At 39.3% G+C, this 23,114-nt stretch overlaps 1 protein-coding gene and 1 pseudogene across 1 annotated transcript in view; one reads left to right on the top strand and one right to left on the bottom strand.

Annotated features, from left to right (window-relative positions):
• YTHDF2 (YTH N6-methyladenosine RNA binding protein F2) overlaps positions 1-22,687 on the top strand; it is a 31,519-nt gene extending 8,832 nt beyond the window's left edge. The window contains exon 5 of the mRNA XM_030872083.3: positions 21,839-22,687. Within this exon, the coding sequence (XP_030727943.1) occupies positions 21,839-21,862 (24 nt within the window). The 3' untranslated portion in view covers positions 21,863-22,687. The remainder of the gene's footprint in view (positions 1-21,838) is intronic.
• LOC115861415 (large ribosomal subunit protein eL6 pseudogene) lies at positions 1,035-2,568 on the bottom strand (annotated as a pseudogene).
• Positions 22,688-23,114: the final 427 nt, after the last annotated feature.

Raw genomic sequence — 23,114 nt, 5'->3', positions numbered from 1 at the left:
ATACTTTAGATACTATTTTGTAAACTGCTTTCTGCATTTATTTAGAACTTTCCTCTAATTGTTATTCTGTGACATCACTTTTTAAAAATTTATTTTATTTTTGTTTGCATTGGGTCTGTGTTGCTGCGCGCGGGCTTTTCTCTGGTTGTGGCGAGCGGGGGCTACTCTTCCTTGCCGTGTGCAGGCTTCTCATTGCAGTGGCTTCTCTTGTTGAGGAGCATGGGCTTCTAGGTGTGTGGGCTTCAGTAGTTGTGGCTCACGGGCTCTAGAGCGCAGCCTCAGTAGTTGTGGTGCACGGACTTAGTTGCTCCGCGGCATGTGGGATCTTCCCAGACCAGGGCTCAAACCTGTGTCCCCTGCATTGGCAGGTGGATTCTTAACCGCTGAGCCACCAGGGAAGCCCTGTGACATCACTTTTTAAAAAAAATTTTATTTAATTTATTCTTTTATACAGCAGGTTCTTATTAGTTATCTATCTTATGCATATTAGTGTATATAGCTGTGACATCACTTTTGATGGCTTCATAGTATTCTATCAAAAATTTATTGTAATTTACCAGTCCCTGTTACTGAATAGCTTCTTTATAATTTTTTTTTCCAGCTAAAATAACAGTTGTAAATATCCTAAGGTATAAATATTGATTCATACCTATCCTTAAGTGCTGTGTCAAAGGATATATGCTTTTTTTTTTTTTTTTTTTTTTTGCGGTACTCGGGCCTCTCACTGTTGTAGCCTCTCCAGTTGCAGAGCACACGCTCCGGACGTGCAGGCTCAGCGGCCATTTCTCACGGGCCCAGCCGCTGTGCAGCATGTGGGATCTTCCCGAACCGGGGCACGAACCCGTGTCCCCTGCATTGGCAGGCAGACTCTCAACCACTGCGCCACCAGGGAAGCCCAGGATATATGCTTTTTGAAGGTCCTGCCTGTGCTATATATTGCCATATGAGCTTTTTTCTTAAAATTTTTTTTTGTTGTTATTACTGTCAGCTATTCAGAAGATGATGATGGCAGTCAGTTAATCTTTTTCTCTGTCTCAACTTTGGAATAGTGGGGCATAAAGGGAGAGGTACTCCCTGCAATAGTGATTTTTTTTTTTTTTTTAAAGAAACCTCATAAAATGTTGGTTTAGTTCCCCCCCCCCCACAATATTTATTTATTTGGTTGTTCCCGGTCTTAGTTGCAGCAGGCAGGCTCCTTAGTTGTGGCTCCAGGGCTCCTTAGTTTGCCACACGTGGGCTCCTCATTTGTGGCATGCGAACTCTTAGTTGCAGCATGCATGTGGGTCTAGTTCCCTGAACCCGGGCCCCCTGCATTAGGAGTGCGGAGTCCTATCCACTGTGCCACCAGGGAAGTCCCTAGTTGGTTTAGTTTTGTCTTACCTTTCTAGCTTTTTAACTCTAGGTAAAAATAAGATAGTCTAGTAGGGGAGACTAAGGGCTGTGTAATTCTCTTAATGTCTAGCCCAACATTAGACTCAATCAGGCACTTGGGTAAAGATTTTTCTGAATAACTGGAAAGCTAAGGGGAGATTGAGGAGAGACAGATCTAGAGTAAATATTACTATAGTGACAACAGCTTAAGGTGTATATTTTTAAAAATTTCATTGCTATTAAGTGAGAATAGCAGGATTTTTTTTTTGGACTGAATTATTTAATTAGGTTCTTTGTAAGAAGTTTAGAACACTACTTTGTGAGGATAAATTCCGTTTGTAAGAGTGAACACAGAGGGGAGGTAACCCTAGAGTTGAGGAACAGCTTTTTGTTTGTTTGTTTGTTTTTGTTTTGAGGAACAGCTTTGATTCTTCGCAGAATTTGTCAGTCCACAGCTTTCTGATCAACCTTCCGCTGCTCTGTAATCTCGTATTTCTCTCTGTGTCGAAGATCTCACCTTCCTGGTGCCTGGGCTTACGCAGTTTCTTCTTGAAGTAAGCATCAGTGAGATGTTCTGGGATTTTCACACCACTGATATCAGTTTTGGTGGAAGTGGCAATGACAAATTTCTGGTGTGTTCTCCGCAGAGGAACTTGATTGAGGGACAGAGGCCCAGTCACAAGTAGCAAGCCACTGCTCAGCTGCTTCAGGAAAATGACCCTCTTGGCTCTGTGGCGCCCAATGAGGATAATCAGAATGGTCCCAGGAGTGATGCTAGCGTGCAGTTTTCTCACATGCTTACTGAAGGGTTTTTTGCCGTGACTCAACAGCTTTCGAGGCACATCTTCAGTAGGATAATACCTAGGCATTTTGTGAAGTGTAACCACCCAGGTGCCACTATTCTTGTCACCACCAGCTGGTTTTGTGACAATAGCAAGAACCTTCACCTTCTTTTTCTTTTCAACCTTGGATTTAGCTGCTGAATACTTCCTCTAGTACAAGGCCTTTCTGGAATACATAGCCGATCGGGAATATCTGCCAATTCCTCTGACCAGGACAGGGTTTTGGCTGCATTGGGGCTTCCCCTTCTTAACCTGCTTCACCTTTTTAACCTTGCCACCAGCATCAGCCTTCTTGGCTTCAGGTTTTTCCTCCTTAGTATCTGGCTTCTCAGCCTTTTCACCCGCCATCTTGCAAGATGGGAAAAAGAACTCAGCATTTCTTTACCTTCAGGATTATTCTGATTTTCAGGCAGAAGACCTAAAAATGGTGACTTGGAGTGTGTTTGGACATACTGAAAATTTATTACGGTGTTTAAGAATTGAGATGAAGCTATTTATCTTTTCTTGGAACAACTTTTCTGTGTGCTAGACACTACAGAGAAACCACAAATGTATTGTCAGGGAGCCTTATATTAGTGACAAGTAACAATACAAAATGAAAAGTGTTTTCTCAAGGTATGCACAAGGTGCCAGTTTGGAAGCTTGAAGATTGCCTAACCCAACTTGGGGTGTGGGTTGATTGATCATAGAAGAATCCTGCAAGAAGTGATCTCTGAGCTGAGCCTTGGAAGATGTATAGAAGATAGCCAGAGGTGTTTTGAGAAGAGTGAACATGGTTCAGAACAGCCCAAATCTGTATAGATAATAACACTGTAGAAATAATAAGTTGGAATAGGAATTCCTGTACAGTTCAAGAACAAGTCTAATGGGAGTTTGTGGAATGGGTTTCCAGGAAGGGAATTTTGGAGATTAGATTAGGAAAAGGGAGTTAAATGAAATGTTTATGCAGTTAGTTGGATATAGAAGGAATCTACTGAGAGAGATACAAAGTTGGCTTAAAATAAAGTACTAGAGTTTAAGAGAATGAGGAGTAAGATCTAATTTGAGTTAGGATGGCGGAGGTCTTTGATGTAAGCTTCAGTGAAAGGCAATGGGAAACTTGTAAAGGTGAACCAGTACTTCATAATAATAGGTATCATTACTGTATATATATATATATAGCTCACTGCTTCCTGCACTGTGCTTTATACATGTTATCTTATTTCTCATCGTAGTGTTTAGCTTAGTAGAGATGATTTATAAGGGGGAATATGATAGCTGTTATCAAATGATTTTTCATGCTAGTGACAGCACTGGAACCAATAGGTAAAGGTTATAGGGAGGGAGATTTTTGTAAAGGGGGAACTTTCTAAAAATGGAGTCTTAGTCACAGGAGGGTTTCAAGAAGAGACTAAAAGAACTTTTATTAGGTAAATTGTAGAGAAGATTCACACATGGGATAGTTTAGATCAGAGAAACCGAGGAGTGAAAGAGGATTAGGTGGCCCAAGATAACATTTGAGGTTCATGGAGAGGAATTGATGGTACAAAACAGGTCTTTTTAGTAAGACCTTATTTTTGTTTGTGTTCTATAATTTCTGACCTAAATACTAATTACATATAAAACATAAGAAAGGACTTGAGAACAGAAGGAGATAGATGACAGATAGGATTTGTGGATTCTCAGTGAATCGTAGTATAGATTAGGTATTTGGGTAGTTATTAATATATTTACTGTGTATTAATGAAAAAAATTATTACCTAAAATGTAATAAAGACTTAGCAAAGGAACATAGAAGTGATTACTTGAGAAATGTTTCCTTAAAAAAAAAGAATCTAGTTTTCCTATAGTGTTGGCATAAGTAATATTTCTCTTATATAAGGAAGTTTTTTTTTTTTCCTTACAGCCATCTTTTTCCTCCTAACCCTTTAATTTGGGCATTTAGTCCCTTGTTTATAAATGTTTGAGGTAATCATCTTGGCTCCATTTTCAACTTCAGAAAAAAATTTAAAATATCCAAGTTTTAGTGATACAAAAATCAGAAGAAAGAAACATCACTTTAGCCAAATATATTGTTTTCTTACTATTAAATCTTTAAGAAATAAATGACCATGCAGTATTGTTCTTTCCATTTAACATTACTCCACTCCACCACTGTTTTAAATTGCTTCTTCAGAGCTAGTGAGTGGGCATCCTGTTTTAATCAGGATGGCAAACCTGAACGTTTTGTAAAATTCTAAGGCCGTCTATGTTGTCTTCTGTCTTGCAGATAAATTTACTTGTTTTTCTGCCAGTAGGATTGAGGGAATTCTATTTGTATTACTCACCACCTTCCTTGCTTTGTGGATAAAATGCCTTTCTGTAGCCTTGTTAAAGGAGGACCAAAAGAGAATAGGTGATACTGAATTTGGATCTCTTTGAAGCATGTCCTTTGTTTGTATCCATCTTTCAACAAATGTTTTGTGGTTTTTTTAAATTTAATTTTATTTTTGGCTGCATTGGGTCTTCTTTGCTGCACATGGACTTTTCTCTGGTTGTGGCGAGCGGGGGCTACCACTCTTCATTGTGGTGCGAAGGCTTCTCATTGTGGTGGCTTCTCTTGCTGGGAGCCCGTGCTCTAGGCATGTGGGCTTCAGTAGTTGTGGCCTACGGGCTCAGTAGTTGTGGCTCGCAGGCTCTAGAGCACAGGCTTAGTAGTTGTGGCCCATGGGCCTTAGTTGCTCCATGGCATGTGGGATCTTCCCGGACCAGGGCTTGAACCCATGTCTCCTGCATTGGCAGGCGGACCACCAGGGAAGCCCCCAGATGTTTGTGTTAATTGCTAGGATAGAACAGATAAACAAGGCACCATCTTTGGCTTAGGACCAGATAGTGTTGCTAGGTAGACAACAAAATGGATAAAATATGAGATAAGAGCTGTAATAGAGGGATGAAGAAATATTTTGGCTTTCTGGAGAAGTGATAAATTTGGGGAAATTAAGAAAGTCTTCATGGGGGAAAGAACATTTGATCTATATCAAATAGAATGAGTAATTGGGTAATCAGCACTTAAATGATAGCACAGTGCTTGGCACATGGTATACATAAAAGTTTAGCTATCTCATGTAATGTATCATTCTCATATTTTAGATGAGGAAGCAGGCTCAAAGAGGTTATTTATACAAGGTCTCATAGCTAACAAGTGGTGGAGTTGGTAATTCAATGTCCAAGTCCAATAATGTGCTAGAGCTAGCTAATTGTGAGCCAGTTGTTTAGCTTTCAAGAATTTTAGCAAGCTAGTTGTTAAGCACAGTCGAATTGCATAAACTTAAAAATTAAATACGGGCTTCCCTGGTGGCGCAGTGGTTGAGAGTCTGCCTGCCGATGCAGGGGGCACGGGTTCGTGCCCCGGTCCGGGAAGATCCCACATGCCGCGGAGCGGCTGGGCCCGTGAGCCATGGCCGCTGAGCCTGTGCGTCTGGAGCCTGTGCTTCGCAACGGGAGAAGCCACAACAGTGAGAGGCCCCCGTACCGCAAAAAAAAAATTAAATACATTGTATTAAAAGGTGTTTTAAATGCCTTTCTATTTACATTGAATTACGTTGTATACTACAGTTAGTAATATGTTACAGTTAAACTACATAAACTTAGAATACCATTATGATTACAATTAAACTGTAATATTTAAATTCATCACTCTTAAAGTTATTATGTTTGTATCAGTATATAATGTTGTGCTTTTGCACATGTCTTCTCAGCCCCACTGTATTCCTGTATTCCACTGGTAGTTTGAGGTCAGCCATGTTATTGACACCACGGAAATTGGCAAATGCTATATACAAATCAGGACTTGATTTTTCTTGATTGTCTAGACTTAAAGGGATGGAGAAAATATTAATATAGATTTACCACAAGGCATGTGGGATCTTAGTTACCCGACCAGGGATTGAGCCCGTGCCCCCTCCAGTGGAAGAGTGGAGTTCTAACCACTCAGGGAATTCCCTTAATGCAGATTAAACTTAAGTGTGTCATGTCTCTATCCCTGACATATTTTGAATGAAACAAAATTTGAAGAATTAGTCTTCCAGAATTTGAAAATTATTATCCAGTTTAGCAAGGAAGTTGCTCAAATTGACAAGCCAGTGAAGTTCTGACATATGTCTTTGTTATTTCACTTTTGTCTTTAAGTCATTAGTATCAATAAATGAAAATACGTTGGAACTCCACCCAAAGCCAGTCTCTCTCTAGTCCCAAAGCCCATGGACCACTGTGTGATATGTGGAGTTTGCCAGATAGAAAACTGGGTCTTGTGAAATGAGAAGTTTAATATGGAAAGAATAAGTGATAAAGCTGGAGAGGTTGGTTGGGCCTGGTATAAGAAGGGCTTTGGATTTTTATCCTGTACTTATGTTTTTAGATTGTAAGGGAGGATAGTCAGTGTAGAGTGACAGTTTAGAGGATGGGAAGGATGAAATACTTACTGAGCACTGACTTCGTTAGGTACTTTCATAGTTTTACTTTAATCCCCACACCAACTCCCGGAGGCAGTATCCCATATTTATAGGTAGGAAAATGGAAACTCAGGTTAGCAACTTACCTGAAGTCATCTATTAAATGAGGAGAGAGAGGTGTAGGTGACTCAAATACCAAATGAGAGTCTTTTACAATAGTTGGGAGAAAGACAGAGCCTGTATCAAGATAGTGGGAATGGGGAAGTTACAGTTGAAAAATGTGGTAGAAATATTTGCTGATTAGTTACTTAAAAAAAAACAGAGAATGTGGGATGAGCAGCAGGTTAGGGTTTGGAGATGTGTTGGCTTTTGGAAATAGTATTTGGGGTGCTTGTAGGACAGAAAGGTGATAGTAGGATCTGGAGCTCAGGAGAGATCTGTTGATAGAAATTTGGGAGTTTCCAGCTCTCAGTATAGGTAAAGGCATGGATGAGTTTAAGATTCTTCAAGAATATTGGTAATAAAAATAATGGCTGAAATTATTGCACATTCTGTAGTGTCTAATATGCACCTGTCCTGAATACATTTTTTAAAAAATAAATATTTGTTTTTGGCTGCATTGGGTCTGCATTGCTGCGTGTGGGCTTTCTCTAGTTGTGGTGAGCGGGGGCTACTCCTTGTTGTGCTGCGTGGGCTTCTCATTGTGGTGGCTTTTCTTGTTGCGGAGCATGGGCTCTAGGCGCACGGGCTTCAGTAGTTGTGGCACGTGGGCTCAGTAGTTGTGGCACGTGGGCTCAGTAGTTGTGGCACACAGGCTTTAGTTGCTCTGCGGCATGTGGGATCTTCCCGGGACAGGGATCGAACTCATGTTCCCTGCATTGGCAGGTGGATTCTTAACCACTGCGCTACCAGGGAAGTCCCTGAATACATTTTTTTATGTACGTTTTCATTTAATTCTATCATTGTGAGGTATGTACAGCTATTTCAGTTTTACAGATGAAGGCACTGAAGCACAGAAAAGAGTATATTCTTTTTGCACAGTTGCCCAAACTAAGAAAGCAGAGCTGATGTTCTACTTCAGTGCGGTTCCAGAGCCAACATGCATTGAGAGAAGAGGGCCAAAGAAAGAACCCCCTGCAATAACACAATTTAAGGGATGGATTAAAGAGGGACCAAGTGAAAGGGTTTGAGAGGGAGTACTTGGAGCTTTAGAAAGAGAACAAGGAAAGGGCTATATCTTGAGTAGAATTTCAAGCAGTGGGGTATAATCAACTTATTCAGAGACTGTAGAGAGGTAGCAGATGACTGCAAATGCCAACAACTATCTGAATAAAAGTAACATGAGAGTGCTTTGTTAGGGGTTTGAAGGTTTTGGTCTCCATACATCATTCAACAGACTGTGCATTTGTTGTTTCTATAGTGCTCCAGCCCTTCACAACCTGTGAAGTTTTCTAAGCTGTCTGTTCCAAGTCTTTCAGGGATTTAATGAAGTAAGACCAGCTTCTGTTTAGTTAGTACGGGCTGTTTTGTTGAATTAGACCGTATAACAATGTCTGAAATGCGGTTGGGTATTAAAAATGTCAGTATTCTGTTTTTGCTTTGGCTAAAGATTGATCCAGAGGGGACTGCTGTTTTTCCAGACTTAAACATTTTGGGACAAGGGGTAGTTAGCGATTCTAGAATCATTTAGTATTTACTCTGAATAGTTTAAATCAAGAATTACTCAGATGTGAACCGTTCTGCTTACCTGCCAGAAGTAAAGATTAGTCCTATGACAGTTTTCAAACTTTTAAAAAGTGGAATTGTTTTTTCTCCTCCAAACAAAACCTTACTCAGAGCCCCATGAATGGCTAATTTCACACGCTCAGCTCTCTTTTTTTCCCTGGGTGATCTTCGAAGCATCTCCTCTATGAAGCATAATTTGGAATCCATTGGATGACAGGAATTTTTCAAAAAATGGAATAATGGTGCATGGAGGTGGAGTTGGGGGTGGGGGAATCTATTTTGAAATTGAAGAAATGCAAGGAATCTGCAGCTTCAGCATCTCATTTAGGTGTATTGGTTATTTAGTCTTGGAGGAAGGGAAGGATTAGAAAAACATCTCACAGCAGCTGGCGATGCTACAGCATTGGCTTTGACTGCCTTAGTTTAAGGAACTGTATGATAAAGGACTGACACCTGCACTATATAGGAGTTTCAGGTAGAGGAGGAAAAGCTCTGTTCCCTGAATTAGGGAAAACAAAAGATCTCTTTCTTCACCATTGAAATCTGCAAGTCTGCAATTGAGGAAGAAGAGTGTGGTAGGCTCAGATCATCCTTTCTGCCTTTCTCCACAGAAACAGGTAATTCAATTTAAATTTGCATCCTGCTGCCACCACCTCCAAAGCAAATTTTTCTAGTTATAACAACTAGACAGTATAGACTAACAACTAGCTCAGTAGTGTGCCCTAATGCTTTTCATCCCTTGCTGAATAAGCAATTCCTAATTGAACTGATTTAACTCCAGTTAGCCATAGGGAGGAAATATAAGTGAAACAGTATAGTATAGTGGATATTAAAATGCTCATTTTGGGCTTCCCTGGTGGCGCAGTGGTTGAGAGTCCACCTGCCGATGCAGGGGACACGGGTTCGTGCCCCGGTCCGGGAAGATCCCACATGCCGCGGAGCGGCTGGGCCCGTGAGCCATGGCCGCTGAGCCTGCACGTCCAGAGCCTGTGCTCTGCAATGGGAGAGGCCGCAACAGTGAGAGGCCAGCGTACCACAAAAAAAGTGCTCATTTTACAGGATGAGACCAAGTACAGAAGAAAAGAATAGCAAGACCAGAGTTGAGTCATTTTTATGGAAGACTGGCTTTGAGTTGGGTCTAGAAGGATGTATATAGGAAAAGATTGTGGAAAGAAAGATGAAGGAAGAAAATGGCTTCAAGTTTAAGCTGTTGGGTATGTGGGGAGCGGGAAGAGGCAGGCAGTTGCTCTTTCCAACTCATTTGCATTTACTGCTGTTGTAATACCTGGTGGTTCTTATGAGGTATTTAATACTCTGCTACATGTGTCAAAGCTAAAAATTTGGACATCACTTGTGTAATATGTGAAGCCATTTAGAAAAGGTAGACTTACATGTAAGCTTTTGACTTCATGTGGACCTTTTGCGCAATCAGGGTATAGATAGCATATAGAGCTTTTAAACTGTTTGCATGTTAAAAAAATTTGCAATGTGCAAATTTTATATTAGCATTTTGCAAATTTTCCGTGTGCATTTGGTTTTCATTGTAATAACCAAATCATAAAATGTGTAGACAGTAAAAGAAAACTCACTCATAGTTCCTCTACCCTGACAAAACCAGTCATCATTTTGGCTTATTTTCCGACACAAGTTAGTGGTTTATACAATTATAATCATATTCTGTGTAGTATTTTATCCTGCTTTTCCCCCTTAATACTTCAGGTATTTACCCATATTTAGCCATTTTTTGCATTTATACATAAGGCACTTTCCATATCTTATCTCTGATCCCTTGTAACAATCCTGTAGAATAAGATTATTTTCTTTTTTCTTCTTTTTTTTTGGCCCCGCTGCTTGGCTTGCGGGATCTTAGTTCCCTGACAAACTCGGGGCCCCCTGCAGTGGAAGCTTCCAAGTCCTAACCACGGGACCGCCAGGGAGTCCCCAAGATTATCTTCATTTTACAGTTAGGGAACTGAGATTCAGAAAGGAGTAATTTTGTTATGATCACTAGCTAGGTTGTAGAAGAGCTGGAATTCGTTTTGCCCCAAAGCTTTTCTGTTCTTAGGCCTTGCTGCATCTTCACATTTATCATTTAAAATAACTAACTGCAGTGTTCTATTATCTACTAATGCTTGTAGTCAGTCAACTCTTCGTTGGCTATATGAGGAGAGCATAATTGGTTGAAACTTAAACCTTCATTTAAGCACTTAGGTTTAAAACTCCCTCATCACAAGCATCAAAAGGGAGCAGATTGGATCTACTCTACCTAACCTTGTGAGAGAGTTGCTGCTAATGACAGGCAGCAAGAGTAAGGGAGAACACAAATGGTTCTGAATAATTACTCTGGAAGGTTAAGGTTATAAAATCGAATGGGAAGGTTTTAGGCTACCTAACTCTTTTTGTACACAGACTGCAAGACCTCATTTTAGTGGCAGAACTAGAGCCCTAGACAAGTTCTTGGGTAATTCAAAATCATTTATGACAGATGTTACCGTACTTGCAGTCCGTAAGCCTGCAAAGGGGTCCCCGGGGAGGGGAGCAGGGTGGACATGGTGTGAGAGCTTCAGAGTATAAATTCCAAAAAAAATGGTAACAACAAGTTAAAGCAAACTTTGAGTCACCTGGAAAGTATTTACAAAAATACTGATAACTAGGTTTACCCCTAGATTTACTAAACTGAAATTTTATTTAGTAAGCTCCCTAGGTAGTTCTTAAAAGGATTAGAAGCAGTTGAAGAGAAGTTTCCCAGTTTGTACAGGTTACCATCTGAGAGTTACTTACATGCAGATTCTTGTGTTTCCTCACCTACTGAGTGGGCACCTTTGGAGTTGAGGCTTTGGAATCTGCATTTTATCAGCCCTGTAGGTGATTCTCTTGTATTTAAATTATAAATGTCATTAGGTAGTGTTTTGTATGTCCCCCACCTCAAATTCCTCATGCTTATTTTTCCTGTAAGTTTCTTCCTTTGCTCTGTAGTCTTCCTTCCAGTCTCTGCTTGCTAGTCTCAAGACTTCATCTTTTTTTTTTGAGATGTTGAGTTCATTTTTATTAAATATTAATCAGAACCATATGAAACTGCCATATTTCTGGGTCAGAAAAGACTTCATCTTTAGAAGCAATGTTAGAATTCACAATGTGTCTGATAAGTCTGGCTGTACCTTTTTATACTGTGGCCTACCTTAAGGCTGAAAGGGTCTTTTGAGTAGTGTTTTTCATCAGCTATCAATATTATGAGCCTCTAGTGAATTGCTTGTATTGTTTGTTCATTAAAAGGTGCAGATGTCTTTGGCTGAATATCCTCCGTGTTACTTGTTATAATCTACTCCTCAGAGGCATTATGGCTACTTCTAAGAGGCTTTAATGTTTTAAGTTTTACATTATTTTATTGTATCCTTTTGTGAGCACATTAATTGTTTAGAGTTGTTAGATGATTTTAAGCAATAAGATTTAGTGGCTACTAACCATCCTGAAGTTGCCTGAAGATGTTAACCGAGTTGTTTTTTTTAAATTTATATATTTTTGGCTGCGTTGGGTCTCTGTTGCTGTGTGCGGGTTTTCTCTAGTTGTGGCGAGTGCGGGCTACTCTTCATTGCGGTGCACGGGCCTCTCATTGCAGTGGCTTCCCTTGTTGCGGAGCACGGGCTCTAGGCGTGTGGGCTTCAGTAGTTGTGACGTGGGCTCAGTAGTTGTGGCTCGCGGGCTCTAGAGTGCAGGCTCAGTAGTTGTGGCACGTGGGCTTAGTTGCTCCACAGCATGTGGGATCTTCCCGGACCAGGGCTCGAACCTGTGTTCCCTGCATCAGTAGGTGGAATCTCAACCACTGCGCCACCAGGGAAGCCCATGGCAGGCAGATTTTTAACCACTGTGCCACCAGGGAAGCCCGTTAACTGATTTTTAAAGGTAATTAGTTTTTTGGGATGTGGGAAGGGATTCTGTTATTCTATTAAGTATATTACGTATGATGGGCCTTTTAAAAAGTTTAGGTGTATATATACATTAGGTAGATATTATTAATAAGCATGAATCCTAGATTCTGTTTCCTTGTTAGCATAGTATTGAAAAGGCTAGGAGCTCAGAAGATGGTGTCATATCTGCCACTATCAGTGATTTGAGTAAGTAAACTTTTGAGCCTCAGTATTTTATGAAAACGGGGGAAAAAACTTACTGGGTTATTAGGATTAAATGTATATATACAAGTGAAGTACTTGCATACAGGTCTTCTATGAGTGATTGTTGTGATCCATAATCTCAGGCATATAAATGTATATATACACATAAATACACCTTCATTTATTTTACATCAGTCATCACATTCTTCAGTAACTTTTGGCATGATACTTAATAATGCTACTGAGTTTCCATTTTGGGGTCCCACCCTTGGAATAGACTGAGGAGGGCACAAGACGAAAGGGCGATCAGTTAAAAGGAGTCTGTGGCAAAGTCGTATTGAGAGGGTACAGTAGCTTGGACTAGAGAGGTATTAATGGAGGTGTTGAGGATGGTTCGACTGGAAATTTTTGAAGGTGGAACTGGAGGTTATATCATTTATCAGATATCTGGAAAGCATATTCAGTGATTGCTTCATTCTTTCTGAACCTACTATCAAATGCTGGGAGTGGGGGGGGGATTTGACTGACAAGCTATTAAAAAACCTTATTTGTTTAATTGTATTCGGAAGTGTTTTCAGAAATTGATTTTATTGTGAAATTAGTTTTTGTTCAAATGTAGTTCTTACTGGAGAGCCAAGGAGTGATTCAAAGAATAACTGAAAAAATTTTAATGTATCTGTCTTACCGTTTGTTCTGTTACTAGTTAAGACTTATGATTCAGGGCCTGAAAACAGTAGATTATCCAGGCTTTTACTTCTGACCTTGTTAGTGAAATGTATATAGGAGTTCAGCTACTAACTAACAATCTTGGAAAAGAATTTGATGGTAGGAAAGGTTATTAGTTAAATGCATTTACTTCATCCTAGTGCTCCTATGCCAGTTCCCAGAAATTTATTTCAAGTGTCCATTTCTGCACCTAGAAAATCTTAAAAGGGAGGGAATATATGTGTGTTTGTGTGTGTGTGTATAACTCATATTCATAGCATCAGAGACTGTTATGATTGATCAAGGAGTTCACTGGCAGTTCAGTGGTTAGGACTCCGCGCTTTGACTGACGTGGCTCCAGGTTCAATCCCTGGTCAGGGAACTAAGATGTCACAGGCCTCACAGCACAGTGCCCCCCAAAAAAAGATTGATTTCATAAGCCATATAAAGCATTGAAAGTCATATTAGTATAATCCTATTTTTTCATGTTAAACTATGTAAGCATTGTCTTATTTTCAGCCAGGGACCCTGAAATTTGTGTTCTTTTCTATCAGGGACCATGGGGATATAAGAAAACTTACTTGAGGGCTATTAAGTGAATTTTATCTGAGGGGTAGACATCAGATTTTAAAGTTAATAAAATTCTATCCGACAAATAAATATATGTGTGCCTGTTGTGTTTTATGGCCCACTTCAAAGTGGGGAGAGGGATGGTAGTAGAAATGAGAAAGGATATTAAGCTAAATAGAGGAAAAATTAAGCAGATTTATATCATAGGAAGAGATTTCAAATGTGCAGACTTTAAGTAACATTGCCACCTTGTGGCTTTTAGGATATTTCCTCTAGAGATGAACTTTTGCATTTTATAGTTATAGATATAAGGTGAGGAGGGACTAAGATGTGATGGGTGAATGGTGTGAGTATTAACCTCTAGTTGTTTAAGTGACAGACCAGATATTGAGGCCTAGAAACTTCTTCCCCTGGTTTATACATTCTTAGTTAATATCTTTAAATTTATTTTTATTTTGTAAAAAATTTTTTTAGTCTCTACAATGAACAATGAGATTGTGGACTGATTTAAAGATTAGGATGAATGTCCTAGTGAGAATTTTGTGATGAGGTGTGAATTCAGTAAAATCTTGCTCTGCTGTTTTCCTTTTTTCTTTATTACCATCACAGTATCCTCAAGCTTTAGGAATGCTTCTTCCCTTCCTTTTAGCATTTGGTCTGTTTTTTGGTTAACTGGGACTTTATGATTAATTGTGTGTTTGTGCTTGAGGATCTTATGCAGGAGCTTAACCTAGACTAGCCAGTCCAGCCTGTTCCTACCACAAATCTCACTGTAGCTTCCTTGAACATGGCACTAGGTTAAAAAAGGTAGTAGGTAGGCTGCAACATGACACCACCACCACGGGGAAAGCCAGTTTGCTGCACCACTTCCCCTGCTACGGTGGGTTAGTAGCATCTTCATGTATAAAAGCCGGAGTGTCCAACAAGACACAAATGCATGTTGTGTTTATGGCAGTTCCAGCTGGGACTTGGACCCATTGGAGGTCCCAGCTTTTTTTTATGTGTTCTGCTCTTTCCTTTTATTGTGTATCTTGTCATCATTCTTCTGTCCCCCACCCTCCCAACCCCAGCTTTTTCTTTATTAAATATTACCAAGGTAGGACTGGTTAATTAGAAATGTTAATAAATACATCTGACAAGTGAAGTCTTTCGACCATAAATTGTCAAAGCAATTTAGTGGAATTCCCAGTGGTAATAGGAAATGTCACAAAAGTGAAAGAAAAGACCTGCTGTAAGAGAAGTCTTTTATGGAAACCTAAAAGGTTTTAATGTCCCAAAGTGGTTAAAATAACGGTGCTTGTGTTAGAATCTTCTCTGTGTCATTTTTTTTCTCATTTTAGAAGACTTGTAAAAAGCTGATAGGCAGATTTTTTTCTTTTGCTAAAATACCCTCATGTTTGGTGATTTTAGTGTAGGTATGAGGAAATAAACACATTTCAAAGTTTCATGAGTTGTTAAACACAACTTTTTATTTTTATTTTTGGATGTGTAGGGTCTTCGTTGCTGCAAGCGGGCTTTCTCTAGTTGCGGCAAGCAGGGGCTACTCTTTGTTGCGGTGTGTGGGCTTCTCATTGCGTTGGCTTCTCTTCTAGCGGAGCATGGGCTCTAGGCATGCGGGCTTCGGTGGTTGCAGCATGCGGGCTTAGTAGTTGCAGCACACGGGCCCTAGAGCGCTCGGGCTTCAGTAGTTGTGGTGTGCGGGCTCAGTAGTTCTGGCTTGTGAGTTCTAGAGCGCAGGCTCAGTAGTTGTGGCACATGGGCTTAGTTGCTCCATGGCATGTGGGATCTTCCTGAACCAGGGATTGAACCTGTGTCTCCTGCATTGGCAGGTGGATTCTTAACCATTGCACCACCAGGGAAGTCCCAAATATAACTTTTTAATGCAGCCAATTTTTGCAGAAGAATTAAATGAATTATCCCCCAATTTATTAACATTTTACTTTGAAATAATTTCAGACTTGGAGAAATTTAAAGAATAGTGCAAAGGACTCCCACGTACTCTTCACCCAGATTTACCAATGTAATATTTTGCTACATTTGCTGCATCTTCTCTTTGGAGATATGTGTGAAATTTTTTTCTGAACCATTTGAGAGTAAGTTCCAAGACATCATGACCTTTTCTCCTAAATATTTTGCTGTGTAGTTTGTAGTTCCTAAGAACAAGAACATGCATTTATGAGCACGATGCAGTTTTCAAAATCGGGAAATTTAACATTCACAATACGATTATCTGATCTACAGATCTTATTCATATTTTTACCAGTTGTCTTAATGTCCTTGGTAGCAATTTTTTGGTGGCGGGGCGGGGGGGTGTCCAGGGTCCAGTCCAGGATCTTTCAGTTTTATGTCTTTTTAGTCTCTTAATCTGCAGTTATACACACATACTCACACACCAACATCCCACCCATTCATCCCTTTTGTTTGTTTATGATATGACGTTTCTGAAGAGTATATGCTATTTATTTTTGTAGATGTCGCTGCTTGTCTGAGGTTTCCTTTCCTCATTGTGTATATTCAGATTATGCTTTTCTGGCAGGAATACTACATAAGTGACTTTGTGTCCTCAGTGCATCACAGTAGGAAGTATAAGATGGTCTGTTTATGCCGTTATTAGTAATGTTTACTTTGATCACTTATTTAAGGTATCCTGGTTCTCCACTTAAAGGTACTATTTTCCTTTTAATAAGTGGGAAAATAGTTTGAGACTCTATATAAATATCTTTTTCCTCATCACATTTTTTAAACATCTTTATTGCAGTATAATTGCTTTACAGTGGTGTGTTAGTTTCTGCTTTATAATAAAGTGAATCAGTTATTCTCATCAAATTTTCACCCTTTAGATTTAGCATCCATTGCCAGTTCTTGCCCAATAAAGATATTACTGTGATAGTTTTTTACTTATCATTAAGGTTGTGTAATGCTCAAATTGGGTGATGGCAGGCCCTTCAAGCAGGATCCTCTGATTCATTCCCGTTTTCAACCAATTTTTTTTTTTTTTTTTTGGCTGTGCTGCGTGGCTTTTGGGATCTTAGTTCCCTGACCAGGGGTTGAACTTGTGCCCCCTGCAGTGGAAGCTCAGAGTCCTAACCACTGGACCTCTGGGGAATTCTCCCAAGTGTTCTTTTTGTTTGGTTTTTATTTTTTTTAATATTTGTTTATTTGGTTTTGCCGGGTCTTAGTTTTGGCATGTGGGTTCCTTAGTTGCAGCTTGCTGGCTCCTTAGTTGAGGCTTGTGGGTTCCTTAGTTGTGGCATGCATGTGGGATTTAGTTCTTGACCAGGGATCGAACCTGGGCCCCCTGCTTTGGGAGCGTGGAGTCTTCTATCCACTGCATCACCAGGGAAGTCCCTTTTTTTTTTTTCTTTTTTTAATAAAAATGTTTAAAATAGCTAGTATTTAAAATCTTGTGAATTGTTTACAGTTTTATTATTGGTGCCAAATTCATTTTACTTTTCAAGATGGTATGATGTGAATGCTTAAGTATCTTTATAATCTCTGAGAAGATGGATATTATCTTTATCATTTGTAAATATATAAGCTTATTTTTTTGTGTACACATCAAAATTGTATCTGGAAATAGAAGAGCAGTTTAATCAGCTTGCTGAATTGTATCAATGTAATATTTTCTTGATGTTGATCAGGAGATTAAGGCAGCTAATGCCATTTGTTGTTTGCATGTAATTTCCATAATTTAAGCTTCTGTCACACAGGTTTACATTAGGGCACAGGTGGTACTTGCCCTCTTGGTATAATTGTGTAGCTAAGATTCAGGAATAGTTTTTTTTTTTTTTTTTTTTTGCGGTACACGGGCCTCTCACTGTTGTGGCTTCTCCCGTTGCGGAGCACAGGCTCCGGACGCGCAGGCTCAGTGGCCATGGCTCATGGGCCCAGCTGCTCTGCGGCATGTGGGATCTTCCCGGACCGGGGCACGAACCCATGTCCCCTGCATCGGCAGGCAGACTCTCAATCACTGCGCCACCAGGCAAGCCCTAGTTTTTTCTTTTTTTATGAATTTATTTAATTTTTGGCTGCATTGGGTCTTTGCTGCTGCGCGCGGGCTTTCTCTAGTTGCGGCTAGCGGGGGCTGCTCTTCGTTGTGGTGCGCGGGCTTCTCATTGCGGTGGCTTCTCGTTGTGGAGCACGGGCTCTAGGCGCATGGGCTTCGGTAGTTGTGGTTCGGGGGCTCTAGAGTGCAGGCTCAGTAGCCGTGGTGCACCAGCTTAATTGCTCCGCGGCACGTGGGATCTTCCCAGACCAGGGCTCGAACCTGTGTCCCCTGCATTGGCAGGCGGATTCTTAACCACTGCACCACCAGGGAAGCCCCAGGAATAGTTTTATGTTACGTTTGAGGCAAAATTGAACACAGGTGGATTTAGTATCACATTATAGAGGAACAAACTTTGTGTTTAAAAATGAGATGACTTAATAAGTGCAATTTCACAGTGCTATTTTGCATTTCTTTTGACTAAATATTTTAAATGCTGTTACTAAGCATTGTGATGAACTTACAAGTGTGTATTTCTATTTGTTTGTTTTGACGAGCTGCCTGGCGTGTGGGGAACTAAGGTCCCCTGATCAGGAATAGAACCAGTGCCCCCCCCTGCAGTGGAAGCGTGGAGTCCTAACCACCGGACCACCAGGGAATTCCCATAAGTGTGTTTCTTAGGGAAAAATGGATTTGGCAAAGTCTAGGTTTTCTAATTTAATGGTACAATTTGGAGCATGTAAGTTTATTTGTATTTACATTACATTAAAATAATAGGCAGAATTTTTTCTCCAGTTTTTTTTGTTTTTCTGCTAGTCCGTTTTGTTTTTTGATGTATTTCAAAGAAATTGTCATTATCAGTATACTTCACCCCTAAATGTTTCAGCATGCGTATCATTAACTAGAGCTCAGTATTCGTTTTACGTATTTTTTGAGTTAAATAAAATGCACAAATTTTAAGTGTATATTTGCTGAGTGCTGACAAATGTACCCATCTGTGTAACCCAAACCCCAATGAAGATATAGAACATTACCATCCTAGAAATTTCCACCCCCACCCCACCCCAGACAACTACTGTTCTAATTTTGTCCCCACCGTAGATTCATTTTCCGTTATAAAACTTCACATAATTGGAATCATACAGTGTGTATTCTTTTGTCTGAGGCTTCTTTCATTCATCATAATGTCTTTGAGAACTGCTTCTCTTTTAGATCTGCAATTCCTTCCTTCCGTCCGTCCGTCTGTCCGTCCGTCCGTCTTTGTTGCTGCACATGGGCTTTCTCTAGTCTGGCAAGCGGGGGCTACTCTTCATTGCGGTGCGTGAGCTTCTCATTTTGGTGGCTTCTCTTGTTGCGGAGCACGGGCTCTATCTAGGCTCGTGAGCTTCAGTAGTTGTGGGGCACGGGCTTAGTTGCTCCGCGGCATGTGGGATCTTCCCAGACCAGGGCTTGAACCTGTGTCCCCTGCATTGACAGGCGGATTCTTAACCACTGCGCCACCAGGGAAGCCCTAGATCTTCAATTCTTGAATTCAGAGCAAGGAGGGTGCTCCCAGACCCATAAAAAAAACAGATCTATATGTGCTAAAATTTAATAATCTGTAAGACATATTAAGTGACGGGAAAAAAAGCAAAATGAAGTGTGTTTTGTATGCTGCTTGTGAAAAGAAAAAACAAAAGATGTAATAAGTTTTTATATGCTTAAAATAACTCAGGAAGGACACAAGAAACTGGTAACAGAAGTTGCCTCTAGGGATTTCTCCCATTTTTATTGAGATATAATTGACATACAACATTGTTAAAGGTGTACTACAACATAATGATTTGATATATGTGTTTATTGTGAAATGCTTACCACAATAAGTTTAGTTAACATCCATCACCATTTTTTTTCTTGTGATGAGAACCAGAATTTTACATAAAAGTCAACTGTAGCCTGTTATCCACTGCTAAACTCATAAATAAGTTTGTGAGTGAGCTTAGCTAAAGAACTGTTCTTTGCTTTCTAGGAGCTTTTGGTTGAGTTGGGACTAATTTTATATGAAATAAGTCAATACAATTTGCTTTTCAATTGTGGATGCAGATTTAGAAGCACCTTGAAAACTGCAGTGGTTGAGGAAGTCTCAGAGAAGGAAGGGGTTTTGAAGTGTACCCCAGGGCCAGAAGGCCAGGCATTCTTGGCTTTTAAAAGCATGGGAATGAGATTTAATCAAGAAACACAAAGAAAAGAGTCCATATTTCCTGAAACTAAACGTAGATTTTGATTAGCAATAGAAGAGAGGTTAGATAAATAGTATCCATCCAAATTAAGAAAGACTGAACGAGGTAGATGAGTTTATGATTGATAGGAGAACCTACTCCTATCACAGCACAGGGGGAACTGTATATTCAGTATCTTGTAATAACCTGTAACAGAAAGGAATCTGAAAAAGAATATGTATATGTATGTATAACTGAATCACTTTGCTGTATACCTGAAACTAACACAACATTGTAAATCAACTACAATTTTTTAAAAAAAGATTGATATGAGAATCTAGGTGCTTTTGTAAGTTTCATTTTAGTCAATGCCAGAGGGTTTTGGTTTTTTTTTTAGTTGTGATTTTCCTATTATAAACAATATATTAATTATCAAAACTTTGGGAGAGTTATAGAAAGGGGAGGGTCAGTACTGCAGCCCAGGAACATCAAAACTTTTGAGGTCCCTTTTATGTTGGATTGAATTTCTTTTTCTTATTCTTGAATTGAGTTTGATTTCCAGAAACAGTGTGTGGGTGAATTGTTTTATTAAATTAATTTTATAAAGGTTGAAGTTTCAAAATGACTTATTTTGAAAATATCCCAGATCCTTGTATGTTGGTGAGTTTATCTCTGAATTCCTGATATGTGAAGTGGGACATCACAAAAAGATAACTGTTCCTTCTGAAATTTACTGTTTTTATATCCTTGGAGTAGTTTAGTGGTGGTAGTCAGTTCATCACAGAGCCTCACTTAACTTTGTTGACTTTTACGTAAATATTTGTAATGACATGGTGTAGGTACAGAGCCATATAGCCATGGATTTGAATCTTGGTTCTTAGGTAACCTTGGTCAGTTAACTTTTTTGAGCTTTAGTTTTCTTATCTATGAAGCAGGAATAGTATAGTCCTTGTAAGGTGGTTATTAAGATCATTATGTACAGTGCTTGGAACATGGAAGCCCATAAGTAGTATTTGCTGTTCTTTCTTAATAGGAATCATGTTTAACTTCAGAACCATAGTTACCATAAGGTGAATGGGAGCAAATGACTCTATTCATGTGGCTTGATGAATCGAGTCTAAGTTCAGGTCTGTGTGCTTGCTCCTAACCACTTAATGCTTTTGCTTTTTTTGCTTTTGGTTTTGCTTTTAAAAGGCATGTGGATTGAGTCATATTTTTAAAAATCCCAATAAGTGAGGTAGTGTGTGAAATGGAATGCTGTTTGGGGTATATTTCGGAAAGGCTCGTAAAGAATGATTCTTAATAAGGAAGGAGCATTTAGATCTATTTCAGGGAAAATGTAAGAATTGCATTCAGTTTTCAAAATCCACTTCTGAGTGGATTTTAAACTCTCCCTAGGGGAAAAGGATGATTTTCTTGCCTGCTATGGACTAAGAGCTTTCTATATGTCGACTCATTAATTCTCCCACAGCCCAGATACATATCCTCACTTTATTTTAAAAAAAGGAAATTAAGGCCTATGAATATGGTTAAGGCCTTGGGACTAATATGGGATGACTCTAGAACTGTTACGGCTTATGCTGCTTCCCTGCTGCAGGCCATTGATAGATATATGTTTGAGTTACTTAGGCCCATATTTTGGGGGGACTGACACATATTAGCGTAAACCAACTATAATAGGAAAACAAATGTGTTTAGTCAGTTAAGAATTTTAAAGTCAAAGAAAAATAATTTTGTATTAATTGGGGTGCTTGAGTGCAAGTACTTTGGTTTAAAATATAAGAAGTAAAAGTTTTTATTTGTGGGGAATATTCTATTTAGCACAAATAATTAAATTTCTGTTGAGTTATTCTATGAAGTTGTAATTCTTAAACATGTTCAGATAAGTTTTAACTAACCATTTCAATTTTTTTTTAACTTACAGGAACGTCAAGGTCGTGGGAAATAAGAGGCAGTTCTGCACAGACTGCAGCAACGGTTGCGTCTGCATATCCTAAGAGGAAAAAAATTGACCTTCAAGAGAATTAGGACTTTTTTCTTAATTTCATTGACTTCAGAGACGATTGCAGACTTGCAGTTTAAGTATTGGAATTTCACAAAAGACATAGGACTTAACTGGAAAATGAAAAAAAAAAGAAAAAGAAAAAACTAAACAAAAAATCCCTCTAGGTAGTTTAGGTGAAAAATGTCCCTTTTATTTTGGCTTTGGTTGTGATTTCAGAGCATAATGCTTTGTTTTTTTGTCTTTTTACTATGTTTTTCGGATTTTAAAGTCCGTAAGTGCATACAGTTTTCTCTAATTTTTAAACCCTTTCCTCCCCCCATTTTGACATTTGCACTTGGAGAACACTTGAGTTTTGAAGGTTTTGGGCATCCACCCCAGAAAGTGGGAATTTGTTTTTTCCCTTCTGAACTGGAAGAACATTTTTATGAAGAATTTTTGTCTTGGAGAATTTAACAGTGTTACCCAAGGTTGTGTCTTTAAGGGTGGTTCATTTTCTCTGACCCTTTGTTATTCAAAGTAAAATACTAGGAGTCCTAAGAAATGTTCTGTTCTTGTACATTATACTGATTAAGTCAGGATTAATTTGATTTCAAAGCTAAGAACAGTGGTAAAAACTTGTTTACAGAAATGCATTTTGGAAGCGAAAAATATTGTAAAACGTGTAGTGAATGTTTCTTCAGTTTCTTGTTCAGCCAATGAGGAAAGGGCATTGCCTTTCTTTTTACCATTAATCACTTCTCAATAAACGTGAGATCCTGTTGAGCATCACTTTTAGTACCATTTATTAGTATTATTTGAATCTGCTATATTTTATGAAAGCTTTGGCGTATAAGGAGTTTTAAGAGGTGAGACAGCAACCATTTTTAGAAAGTTCACTGAGATGGAATAGTTCAGGCTTGCTTTGGTACCCAGGGTTGGATAACCATGACCTCTGCAAAGCAAGATGGGCCAATATTCATAATGCTTTATTTCTGGATATTTCCCTGAGAAGGTAGAGCCACTGCTATGCTAAATTGTTCAACAAATATTTGATCGTGAGTGCTTATTAGGTACCAGGCATTGTGCTAATAACCTTGAGGAAACCTGGCCACATATCTTACGTGCAGATGCAGAGTAGGTAGAGCCCAGTGTCGAGGTTTTAAGTGTTTAATCTGAAATATGACTTATTTAGGCAGGATTCCATGTGGTCCAAGAA

This window comes from Globicephala melas, chromosome 1, assembly GCF_963455315.2.
Source record: "Globicephala melas chromosome 1, mGloMel1.2, whole genome shotgun sequence".
Classification (NCBI taxonomy): domain Eukaryota; kingdom Metazoa; phylum Chordata; class Mammalia; order Artiodactyla; family Delphinidae; genus Globicephala; species Globicephala melas.
This window is presented reverse-complemented; position numbering and strand designations above follow the sequence as displayed.